Here is a 12,668-nt window from a genome sequence, read left to right on the forward strand (position 1 = left end):
TGCATATAAACCATAACTGTTCTCCACAAAGTGCGTCTGGAGAGCTATTTATATTTTACAAGATGTTTTTCCCTTTACAACCAACCCAGACCTCTTTCATGGTTTTTGCTATCATTTTGCCACTGCTCTATAATTAGTAGCTGCAGTCCTGTTAACCAGGCAGATCACCCTTTCATAGCACTGCAGTTCCTCTTATATATTTTATTTGCATCGCTCCGACAGTCACATCATCACCCTGCAGGGGAGTTCAGGAAGTCATCTGCAGAGTGAGTGTGTCTTTTAGCCACACATGACTTGCAGGAGGACACCCAAAAGCGGCAGATCCGGTCATGCAAAAATGTCAAAAAGTCAGTGTCACTGTTGAGTTAGAAAGATTAAGAGGCAGAGAGTAAAGAAGAAGAAGCCTCCTATTCATCTGTTTTCTCTCTCTAGTCTTGAAATGGGGCCTTATTATACCTAATAGCCTGAAGCTCTACCTCTTAAAACGGACGGAAAGTGGCAAAGAGAGAGTTTCAGGCAATAATTAATCCTGAGGTAACGCACAAGAGGCCGAGCTGATAAGGGATACATGGTCTTGCAAAGCGCCCAACCCAGATTGTTTTCTTTCCGAGGTCCCTGAGCCTTTTTCTGGGCGGCCAACTCATTCTTTCGCCATCTCAAGCTGCATTTTAGCACATTCTGAAAAGGCACGTGTGCAGTTGTTTCTCTGCAAAAATAAATATATTAACTTCTCTATCACCGCTGCCATATGTCTTTTGTCACATTTTGTAACTGCTTTAATGGTGTCCTCATTGTTTTCTCACATTGTTTTGTCTGCTGTTTGTTATTTTCTCGCTGTTGTGCGGCTCTCTGGCTTATGCCTGAGCTTCATTGTGTCTTTTTTCTCAGACAAATTACTCCACTTTTACCCTTCTCTCAATTTATATGGTTTCTTCCCCCCCATTATCAGACAATTTCCCATTGAGCAGACTTACGCTCTTGGAGGATATTGCAGATTTGTATATGTTAAAGGAATATACCACTGCTCCCTCACTCATTAAAGGAAGTTGTTGGTGTCCATTCATTTAGAAAATATGAGCAGCCTTAAAGGATAACTTTTTCTCTCTGAGGAATATAATCAAGACGAATACAAAAAACAGATCACTATAACTTTCCAATACTGTCTGTGGATCCACTGTCTGTGCCATAGATCTCCATTGTCGCCCAAAATCTATTAAAAACACATCCCTGAGCTACACCACACAGGGTGACACATTCCTGCATTACCATGAACACACATTGTAGTTTATTTGTAGTCAGTCCCACATGCACCACCCTGCTGCTGAAATAACTAAGTCAGTGGCTGCAAAAAAGTCCTAAACAAATGCACTGTTTACCTCTGTGTGAGTAATGTTTGAAAAAAAACTACAGTTCCTTGCTGTTTTAGGAAATAACTAAGAATATTTTTAAGTAAATGAAAATATGATGAAAATCCCAGACGCTCTATCAGGCAGCCCAACTGGAGTCGGCTGCTGCACTCACCTGACGCACTCATCGCTCACTTCAACACATTTCCAACACTCCCTTTTAATCATTGCGGTGTACTTAAACTGCCACTGCCTCTGCTCGTTTATTTACGATACTTGTCTGCCGACACCACTCACCTGAAATCTGTGCCTGCCGCTTCAGAATGTCAAAAGCCTCAGCTCCAGCCCGGCTTCCACCCGGCTCTCGGTCTAGTTTCTCAGAGGGCGGAGTCACCAAAAATGAACATTGGACATTTTCTACATTTACATAATGATTTTGTCTGCGTGAGTTGGCTGTGTAGAATGTATTTATGACACATGTCATGTGACGGACATCAGAAAAGTGGATCTGTGACAGAGCCACTATCAGGAAGTGAAGAGGAGGAGGAAGCAGAAATTAGTTCAATATATCTGCTCTCTATTCATATTCCTTCTAAAGTGCGGCGCCTGATCTAAACCTGCCTGTTTGTCTGTTCTCTTGACCCGTGTTAATGCTCCAGAGCTTCTTCAGAATTATCCCTTGTCATCAGGGAGCCCTCCTCAAATGGACCTACATTATACTGTCACTTCTTTATTGTGTGCTGGATGTTGTTTGTAGAGCTTGTTATAAACAGTCTGATGCAGAGTAAAGTTAGAAAACTTTATCCTACCTGCTTTATCTGCAATGAAGATTTTATATCAATGGTTATCATGAATTGACACTTGATTAGCTTTACTTTACTGATTTATTACTTAGCTGATGTTATTTTTTACATACAAAAAAAACCATTCAAAATCATTAGACTCAAGTTCACGACTTTTCAAAATAAAAGTTCCATATATAGTATTGCAGCAACAAAACAAACTTTGCGGACAAATTGCTGAAGAAGAAATGATTCCATGACTGTTGTCATTATCCATATCTGCTGCATCAATGAATGTCTGTGTCAGTCTGATAAGGTGAAATAAAAATTCAGATCAGATTATCAAAATGTTTGCACCTAACTTCACACTGCCCTTCTCTGGACCTGTAAGAATATACATGCAAAGCATGAAGCTGATAAGATGCTTTGTGAGATACGTGCTCCACATACACACCATTAACCTTTGCTGTATTGGTACACTTAAATACCACAAAATACACAGAAAAAAACCTCTGTATATTAGTTAACACAATTTGCATTGCATTGTGGGTTAAGTGCATGATACAATACAGCCTTTCCAGTAACTTTCTGTATTTTTGGAAATTGCAGTAACATACTAAGACATTTGCTCTATAAAGATATGATCATTACAAAGATCTTATCTTAATTTGTCTAACAATGATCTATTGGTGTGTCAGCCTTTATCAGATACTTTTATCAGTTGTGCCGTCAACCCCATGTCTCCTTTCCATGGGAGCATTAGCCCTTTACACTCCACTGACAGTTCATAACCTTATCTTTCCACACTACTGTGCTGTATTAATCCCCTTTGGGATACACCACTCCAGAGCGTCCTGAGATTTATCACATTTCTTGTCATAAAAAATAAATAAATAAACAGTTTAAAAAAAAAAACCCTGGGAGGATGCATCTCCTCTTCACCTGGAGTGTCTGGGAGATAACTAGGGTTAGGACGTGTGATCCTGATGCAGAGTTGACAGACAGACTGACACTCCTGTGAGTCCTCGGTATCTTCTCCAACCACACGGTAATAAGAGTGACATATAGTCGAGCGAGTCGCTGCCACATCCAAGCGTTGTGGAAACATTTTGGGCAGAGGCAATCCCCTCGGTGGCTCTGTTTCATACTCCATAGACGTGTGTCTGCGTGAAGTGGCTGTTTGAAAGCTGAGTGCAGCCAGATAGGCCAGTGCAGGCAGCATGATAACAGAGGTTTTACTGAAGAGGGAGCATCAGTATCAGGCAGCACTCACAGTAACAGCATGTAGAGTTTTGTTCTGATATCGAGCAGGAACCATTTGGGATAAAAAAGTGACTTACTTTTATAAAATGTTTGACAGCTGATTTTTTTTTACCTTCTGTTTTTTAAGAATAGCAGCTTAACCCAAGCAACAAAATACTGTTAATTGAGTTATATAATAAATGTAAATATGCAAACAGAAATCTGTAGCTAGCTGCATGGTAGTAAAATAAACTCTATGCAATCCTTAATAGGCGTTGAACTACAAACCTTAGGGCTTCAGCGTGTGGTGTTCAGTGTTCACAGAGGTGGGGTTTTTTTGTAATCTTTTTTAAATACTCAGCACATTGCAGTAAGGAGGTGTGCTGAGTGCGGCCGGTTGTCGTCCCGGAACTGAATGTGTCATTTTTAAGTGTGACAGCGAAGCTACCTGGGGTGCAGAGCTGGGACAGAGAGCAGGAAGGAGAACTCAGACTGATCACTTGGATTTGTCTCAGAGCTCAGCTAGAGGCCTTCCCTCGCTGATGTTACAGGGAGGCAGAGGGAGGCTGAGGGGCTACAGCAGCATTCATTTACATGCCTGTTTCACACTCGCCTGTATTCTTGGTCTCTTTACAACCATGTCCTCTTAGTCAGTCTAATTTATCAAGATCTCTAGCTGGGTTGTATCAGCGCAAAGTCTTTTCGAGAGTTTGAGAGCAGGATTTCACTTCAGGTTGCATCATGTTCATTCAAAACCCTGCAACCGCATTAGCTAAACTTCCTAGTAGAGGCTTATAATAATGATAATAAGCTATGTAGGGTGCCAGTGCCTGAACCTGGTTAAAGTAACCACCCATGCAGGACACTCAAAGAAGTAAAGCTAAAGCACCCACAGTGATGACGGGACAGTTACATCTGTTAACACTACCTGGCATTCTATTAGTTGGGGATTTTGACAGACTTGTTGCAACGAAGTGCAAAGTGCAGAAGGACAGATCCAAGAGCAGAGGAGACAACCGAGAGCAGACATTTCAAGTGTTCACAGAAGCAGCGTGAGGAAAAGAGCTGAAGCTGTAGCACAAGAAATCTGTCCAATTAACAAAATATCTGAGCACAAGCGGATAGTATAAACACCAGCAGAGCAAGGCAGGGGCTAGTTGAGCGCAAGCACTGGGTTTTGCGTGAAAGCATTACTAAATCTAAACATGAAATAAAGTCCTGCTCTCAAAACTGAAGGAAAAACATACTCCAGCTACCCCCTTACCCTTAAAGGACAAGCGGTGTAGATGACGGATGGATGGATATGAATTCAGTGTTGTGATTTCACTGTCCTCACTGACACCATGGTTTTATTTTGAAACTTCATACAGATCTTCACATCGATGGGTTCAAACATTGCATTTGTAACCAATATTAAAACAACTGCTCTTGTTCTCTACAACTTCCTCAGTTTGACATTGTGACTGTTATGGCATCCTGTAATGGTCCTAAGATTTAATATTGTTATTTTTGTCTGTGAATATATCTTAGTATAAACAGTCTAAACTGAAACTACTTCACATAAATTTGACTCAGTGTGTTTTTTGCATTATTCATTGGTTGTGTATGGACATATAAGGAATTTGACTCTAGTTGTTTGTATTGCAGCCGCTCTTGTAAAAAAGAGAAAATGCTTGCCACAAAACAAACAGGAAACATTCGTCTGCATCAGCACCGTAGAACATTATGCTCTCCAGGATCCATACATGATATTGCCGACACATATCACCATTAGCCGCAGCCTGACAGTTTGTGAGTGCTCCTCTGAGCAGAGCCAGATGTTTTTGTCGTTTCTCACACTGGGAAAGAATAATATTTTGTCCTGCATGTTTAGAAGGACCCAGAAATAATCACATAATTTCCATTTTGTACACAAAAGGGAGACTAATTCCCTCTGGCTGAAGGTCATAATTGGATCTAATTCAGTTCAAATTGGTCTCTTGGTGTCTGGTTTGCATGTGTGTTGCCATATGTTTTTGAATAGTAGCGCAGATTCAAGTTGAACAAATTGTGTGATGATACTCAAATTAACAGAAACAATCACTCCAACTTTTTAAAAGCAAATTCTGCACAGTCAGAAAGGACTTTGACGAGTGTCAGCACTGTAAACTCCTCTGGGGGGATCTTAAGTTTGTTAGACATTAAACATTTTTGAAACAATGTTGGCATCTCATTTTTCTATGTGATCATTTATGCAATCACTGAAGTGATAATTAACGTTCAAACCTAGAAACTACATGTAGAAAATAGCAGCTCATGGTTGAATGAAGCTGACGAGTCTCAGAGGCCTTCCTCCAAACACCTTATTTTAAAATGTGATGGCTAGCAGATGGCTCTTTACTGTACCTGAGCACTGCACATTAGAGGCTGTTAGCTGACGGTTATAGTTGCAGTAGAAAGAAAGATTTAGTTCCCCGGCTGCAGGCATCGCAAATAACCTCCACTGGATGTTTGGGATGTTGTTTTTGTGACTGGAGTTCAGTCATGTCGTTGTAACAGTGTGAAGAATATGGTTCATAAGGTATATCTTAATATATTTCTCAGGGGTTAGAGCGGTCGTCCTCTAACCAGAGGGTCAGTAGTTTGATCCCAGTATTCCCTAGTCTGCATACTGAAGGGTCCTTGGGCAAGATATTGCCCCTTTTCATAGAGGAAGTGCCGCACATAGATGCACTGTATGAATGTGTGTGTGTGTGTGTGTGTGTAAATGTAAAACTGTACTGTAAAGAGCTTTGAGTGGTCAGAAAAAGTGTAATATATAGTTCTCACATGCCTCTGGCCTGCAGTGTCTACCCTGTTGCAACATCCCTGTGTGAGACAAGATAAAATCCACAGTCCTTGGTTTGTGCAAAATTGCACTGCCATGACATATGAGATGAAGATTCAGTTCCCTCAGCTCTCATGTTGTCCTCTTTTTTAATTTTTCACCTTTCTCTTTAAATCTATTATTACAAGCTTGGGGTTCAGCTAATAACCTGCTGGTTCAGTTCCTAATTTAAAAAGCCCTCGAACCAATTTCTCCACATCTTCTGGAAAGAAAATGAGTGTGAAATTTCTTAGGAGAAAGTAAGCGTCTGAAAAGGGGAGACAGGCTGTCTGCAGGCAGCTCTGCACGACGCTTTAAGCACCTAACAATGCTGTTGTGGCCAGAAAATTGGTGGTTGTGAAGAGAGAAAAGTGAAAATGGGAGAAAGGGAGAGACGGTAGCTGGGGTGTAAGTGGAAGGTATTCAACTCCAGCACATTTAGTGTCTGTATATAATGGAAGTCGCTGAACAAGTGTGATCTAAAGAAAGCTGCCTGAGGCTGCACACGTTTTAAAGAGTATATCTCTTTAAGCGATTTAATATTCTGGTCAAACAATCGCTTCCTCTTAGACTTTCTCCCTGCTGAGGGATTTCGAAAGGGACCATTCATTCCACACGGCTTGTGCTCTGTTTGTGTGAGTCTACGTGTGTGCGTGTGTGTGGGGGGGGCAATGCCAGAGGGCCAGGCAACACATTAAGACAGTGACTGGCAGATCTCATTTGGTGTTTAATTTCACAAGGGCGAGCTTTCATCTTCGAGGGCCCATTAGCCGCGGGCCAGCTATAGCTGAATGATGTCAGTGATTCCTTGTCGAGTGATGTTTACACTGATGGGACGTTTGCATGTGGTTGACTGCACGTTCAGTGGTGGGAAGTATCTAAGGATGTTTACACAGTACGTTTCTGAGTTTCTCATTTTCATCCTACCTAATGCCAGTATTACATTTTTCAGCTCCTCTACATCTTTTTAACACCTCTTATTACATTTAAAACCTCATAATGAGCATGATGAGCACTATTTAGAAACAGTATGTGACTGCAAAGCTTTAGTCACACTTGGAATTCATAAACACCTTGTATCCATAATGCATGTAGATATGATTTTAACCTGATTAAATTAACACCTGTTTCTACAGTATCCATAGAGATCCAATTCAATCTGATAGTTTTTTCTGGCTCACGAAACAACCCCCCTCAATTGCCGTTGTCTGAAAAGAAAAACAACATGCAACAAACAAAATATAGAAGGAGAAGAAGAATAGATGACGAAAGTAGAGTCCATGAAGCTGTGTCTCTGTTTTTTTTTTGTCTTAGAGCTGCGGAAGTGTGTTTAGTGCTAAGAGCTGCAGCGTCCTCACTGGTTTGGAACAGTCAAGTAAAGAAACGGTAGTGAATAATGAATGAATAGATGTTATGCTGGGTTGACGTATTTACTTATTACAGTTATGAAGAAATAATCAACCTCCTTCGGTGCTCCAAGGCAGCAACTATTAAGGTGGAATGTTTTCTTGTGTAGCTAAAATGCATAAGTTGACATTGTGAATCAATCAACACACCTTAAATAATGACAACCCACGACACTGTTCCATTTGTTTGTATTGGCTATACAGTATATTGCCTGATCTATGCTTTTGTGACGGTTGAATCTCCAGCCCTTTAGAAAATGTTTATGATCTGTAAACATTAAATCTTCTCACATCAGAGAGAGCCTCTTTCTGACGGTTCACTCCGACAGCACTAAACCTATGATCTTATCACCCAAAATGTAATGCCGAGTTTAAATGGGCTATAAATAATCTCAACTCCACTTAGGATCTGATTTACTGATCTTTCAACAGCATGACACAGTCTGACATTTTATCCAGCTCCATCTGTTGAAACTGACAGTGAGATGCAGCTGAAAGCTCAGAGACTCACATACACAACATACAGACTACACATACATACACAGCTAGCAAACAACATATGGTGCAGTTATACAGTCAATATAGTTAAATACAATACTATGAGAGGGATGAATCCTCCTTCATCCTCTGTTGTTGATGAAAGGCACATTTGACTTTACAGTATTTTCACAAACACAATGGATCGATGTCTGTGTGACATGGCGGTGAACCCCCGAAGAACGATCCCCTGACTCTGCACTTCTCTCAGGTGCTCTGGAGCATTTAGTGTAGCTGGCTCATGAGCTCCTTTCCAGACGCAGCAGGCAGCCGCAGTGATAAAGTTTTAACAAACTTCCTGTACGCTTCCTGCACGCTTCCTGCTCAGCACCAAACTGGAGGACACACAGAGGCTGCGTTGACCTGGTGATCGTAGCGGAGCCCGTAACTGATGGAGGACAAACTCAGAGATAAGCGAAGGGTATACAAATCACGGCAGAAACATGTCGTGTTCTGAATGTTTAAACAACAAGGCAACTGTTAGCTGACATGTTCAAGATGTCAGGGTTGTGTTTGCAGCTTGTTCCACTGCCCCCAAGTGTCTAAAATAAATAAATTAAATCAGTGAAGGCTTCTTGCATAACATATTGTAATATTTATTAACTTTGGTGATATTGTAAATGCTTTACTTACTGCACTAGAGTATATTTACATTGTGGCTTTGCTACATTCCAGGGATCTAAATACTACTAAATCATGGTACATGGTACTAAATATTAAATATTCTACTGAAGAACACGCTGTAGACATTTTAAGACCTGCACCATTCGAGAAGCATCGCGTCGTTTTGGAGCCCTTGTGTCAATTGGAAATTTTACAGCCCCCTACGAGAAATTTGTTTTCAGACTGGTTACGCAGTAAAACACACAATAAAGTCACAAAATAAAATATAAGACTAACTATAAAAACAATAAACACATTACCTGAAAGTACAATGACGCGCCAAACAAACCGCCGTGTCACACAGTCGGACCGTAAACACCATCAGCTGATGAGACCTGACGAGAAGTCGGTGCTGTGATTGTGTCCAATAAATATTTCTCATCATAGCAACGTGCCAAGTTCCTCTAGAGGACGTCAGACTCACACATGAGGGACGGACACACTAACAAAAGTACCTGTGCAGTGAAATATTAACTCAATGACCTGCAGTAAATACAACCTGATAGTGTTCATGTTTTAATGTGGCTACGTCAGGGAGTGATGATAATTCAATACTCTGTTGTTCTTGCACTGCATTTTAATATAAGGTCGTCCTGTTCATTGGCTGTTTTCATTGCAATTGAAATGAATAGTTGTCAGGCTCGCCTACTTCAAAACCTGTAAAACACATTTATGTCTTAATTATTCAATGTCTGATATATTTTACGTAATTTACCGAAGGAATTTGTTATTTGACAAAATTGATGCTTCCTTGCAGCTACTCAGGTGCTTCTGTTCAGGGACTCGAGAGATTTGGAGTCAAAAGTGTGGAACAGTTTCAGATGCAGTGGGAGTTTTAAGGTGTGTTATTGCAAAAGTTATGAAGCAGGACAGACAGAGGAGCTGCGTCGCTGCCTGAGATTCTGAGGCAGACAGGGTTTTAAGGGACAGGTTACAGACAACATCTGTGTGATTGATCTGATGCACATGCAGACAGACTGTTAGGCAGGTGCAGCAGGTGACCAGCAAATAAGCAACTCATTTAAAGCAAAGTGCGGCCACAGTGTTTGTGTGGACGATCTGACAGAGACTGGAGCCAAGATCTGGGCCTTTCTTTTACTCTAGCAGAGGAGCAGTTGATGAGGGATAAGTGTGAAGGTAAAATTGGTAGGAAAAGGATGCCCGCAGCAAGACAGGCTCACATAAGCCGTTTTCAGGCATGAACTCTGTAAAATGTCTGGGAAATAGTGTCTTCAGGAGGTTGCCTTGCAGCTATGAAGAACGCAGCAGGAGATTGTCTGGGTCAGACACATACACAGGGAGGACATAATGTAGAAATTCCGCTGCATGTTTTTTCTTACAGCACATCGACAGCAGTGTCAGCCCTTATCGTCAAAAGCTCTGGAATCGCTTTGTATTTACAAGCTGCATCTTCATCATAGTGAACATCTCCTCTTTTTCAATCTGATTTATTTGTATTTTCTTTTAGTTTTTGTAAGAAACGTCATCACACACCCACTCGCTCACTGTGAATTTTCCTGCTGTATTTTCAAATTAGCTCACAGTTAACAAGGAGGCTGGCAGGAAGAGTCCAGATCAACTGACTCAGACAACTGCATTTTCACATACAGCCCCTTCTGGAAAATTCAGGAAAATGTCTGGACTTCAGTGCAGTGTCGAAAAGCAGCCGCACACACACACACACACACGTGCATGACAGACTTCCAGGGTACAAACTGTACACAAAAGAGAAGGGGAAGCAGCAAGAGAGGGAAAAGGCAGAAAAAGCTGAATCCTAAAAGCTTTTTTACTTTTCCACTTTGCACACAATGGTGCAGTTGTGATGTGTTGTCTATTTTTTTCCTGAAGATTTTGTGCGTCTCCGTATGTGTGAGTGTGTGTTGTTGCAGTGAAATTGATCTTCTGAGTTTATATTTTAAGCTCCCATGCCACACTCCACCATTTGCGACTTCAGAGGGTTGTCTTTTTGTTGACATCAAAAGATTTACCGTGTCCTTTGTAATACAGATAATTATCCCCATCAGTCTGAGCTTTGATGTTTACATAGCTGTATTATGGCGCGCACATGTGCGTGCATGTGTGTGCATGTCGTGTGTGTGTGTAGAGTAGTTGTTCCATTGTGTGAGTGTGTGTGTGTGTATGTGCAAGCATGAACATCATACCAGGTATTTGTCTCTTGAAATATAGATATCTATAAACAGCACAATGGAAGTATTGAAGGATGAAACTGTGACATTTATAGATGATATTAATAGTGATTGAGTTCTAGGCATCATATTTTTATCAGTACATATTTGCCTTTGTTGGGTAAAGACATGTTTTCATGTCATATCATAAATCTCATAGGATTTGTTCTCCTCTGTCTCGTTAATCTGTCAGATCTATTTGTGACATATTCTTCAAATTTTATTAACTGTGATGGTTGCAGTTACATATTCTGCTGAACAAATGATGGGTTTATATGAGTTCAGTTCATTTGTCTCTATCTCCACTATGAAGCTGATGGTGGTGCACTGAGTTAAATCCAAGCAAATTAAGGCATTAAAGTACATTTGCACACAATTAGGATTATGACAGATTAAAATCGCAGCCAAGGTGTAAAGATTTACACTTCAATTTGTCGTGGTAAATCTAAGACTATTAAAATAAATAAAGAAGATTAGTTTTTATATTCATTGTGCTTAGCTATGATGGACTTTAGGGCTATATTGAAGAAAAAATAAATTCTGAGTTTTTGAAAATAACGTTATAACACCAGACTATGTTATTTAATGCAAAAAAAAGAATAAACATAAATTAACAAGATTTTCCGCATTTCTCAATTTAACAGACTTAGTTTCTAAAAGCCGAAAATTATGACTTTATTCTTGTAATATTATGACCTTATTTTTGAAATCTCAATTTTTTTTCTTCTTTTAAGTAACTCAAATACTCTGTTGTACTTACGCACAGAGAAGTAAACTGTCCTATTCCCTTTAAACCCAAATTGATATTAAGAGGTCTATGTGTGTGTGATGTGTTTTATTTTTGGAAACTGCAGTGAATGAGTCTCAAAGTCTTTGTGTGCGTTGTGTTTTTGATTTTCCACTCAGGTAGACACTCATGGGAAGCCTGGGGGTTTGGGCGGTGGCTGTGGCCGCTCTGCTGGGAACGTCAGGGTGCTGGCTGGCTGAAGGGCACAAGGGCAGCAGACGGGACGCAGTGGACAGAGCCAGCATGTCACGTACCTCCTCCACCTCCTTCCAGGAACCACACTCCATGGTATGTACACTATACAACCTCTCTCTCACTCCGTCTTTCTCTCTCAGAGACACACCGCTCCTCTCTGAGGCCATCACCTTCACTCTCTATCAAGCAAGTGAAAAATTTATGGTAATACGAATCGATCATCAAACATAAATCAAACCGGAGTTACACAGAAAAATGCAGTGAGCAAAAGCAACTTGTTTAGTTTGTATTCTATGAAACAGCAAAGTCTTATCTGGATATTTCCTGTGGCAATGAAGCAGTCAGCCTCTGAATTTCAATCTACTGATGTGCTCATTTTGAAGAGTTTATAATTTCAACACCTTGAAGAGCTGAGGCACATACACATAGGAATGGGTCATGATACGAGCAGTTGACCTGAAATTGACAGAACTTATTTGTCATTAGAAAGTCATGTACCAGACTTTTCCAGTTATTGGTGTTGTAATCCGACTCGAGGTGGCGTTCAACACCACCTAATTCTTCCAATCACATGAATGCACCAGTTTCAACAGGGTAACCTGCTAAAAAGTCAAGGGCCTGTACTATGAAGCAAATTCAAGAAACAAGTTCAGGTTATCTTATCATCCTCTGGCTCCAC

General features: G+C 40.6%; 1 protein-coding gene across 1 annotated transcript in view; it reads left to right on the forward strand.

Annotated features, from left to right (window-relative positions):
• fstl4 (follistatin-like 4) overlaps positions 1 to 12,668 on the forward strand; it is a 182,743-nt gene that overhangs the window by 7,817 nt on the left and 162,258 nt on the right. Inside the window, exon 2 of the mRNA XM_020085612.2 lies at positions 11,914 to 12,082. Coding sequence (XP_019941171.2) covers positions 11,924 to 12,082 — 159 coding nt within the window. The 5' untranslated portion in view covers positions 11,914 to 11,923. The remainder of the gene's footprint in view (positions 1 to 11,913; positions 12,083 to 12,668) is intronic.

This window comes from Paralichthys olivaceus, chromosome 15 (assembly GCF_024713975.1).
Source record: "Paralichthys olivaceus isolate ysfri-2021 chromosome 15, ASM2471397v2, whole genome shotgun sequence".
NCBI lineage: Eukaryota > Metazoa > Chordata > Actinopteri > Pleuronectiformes > Paralichthyidae > Paralichthys > Paralichthys olivaceus.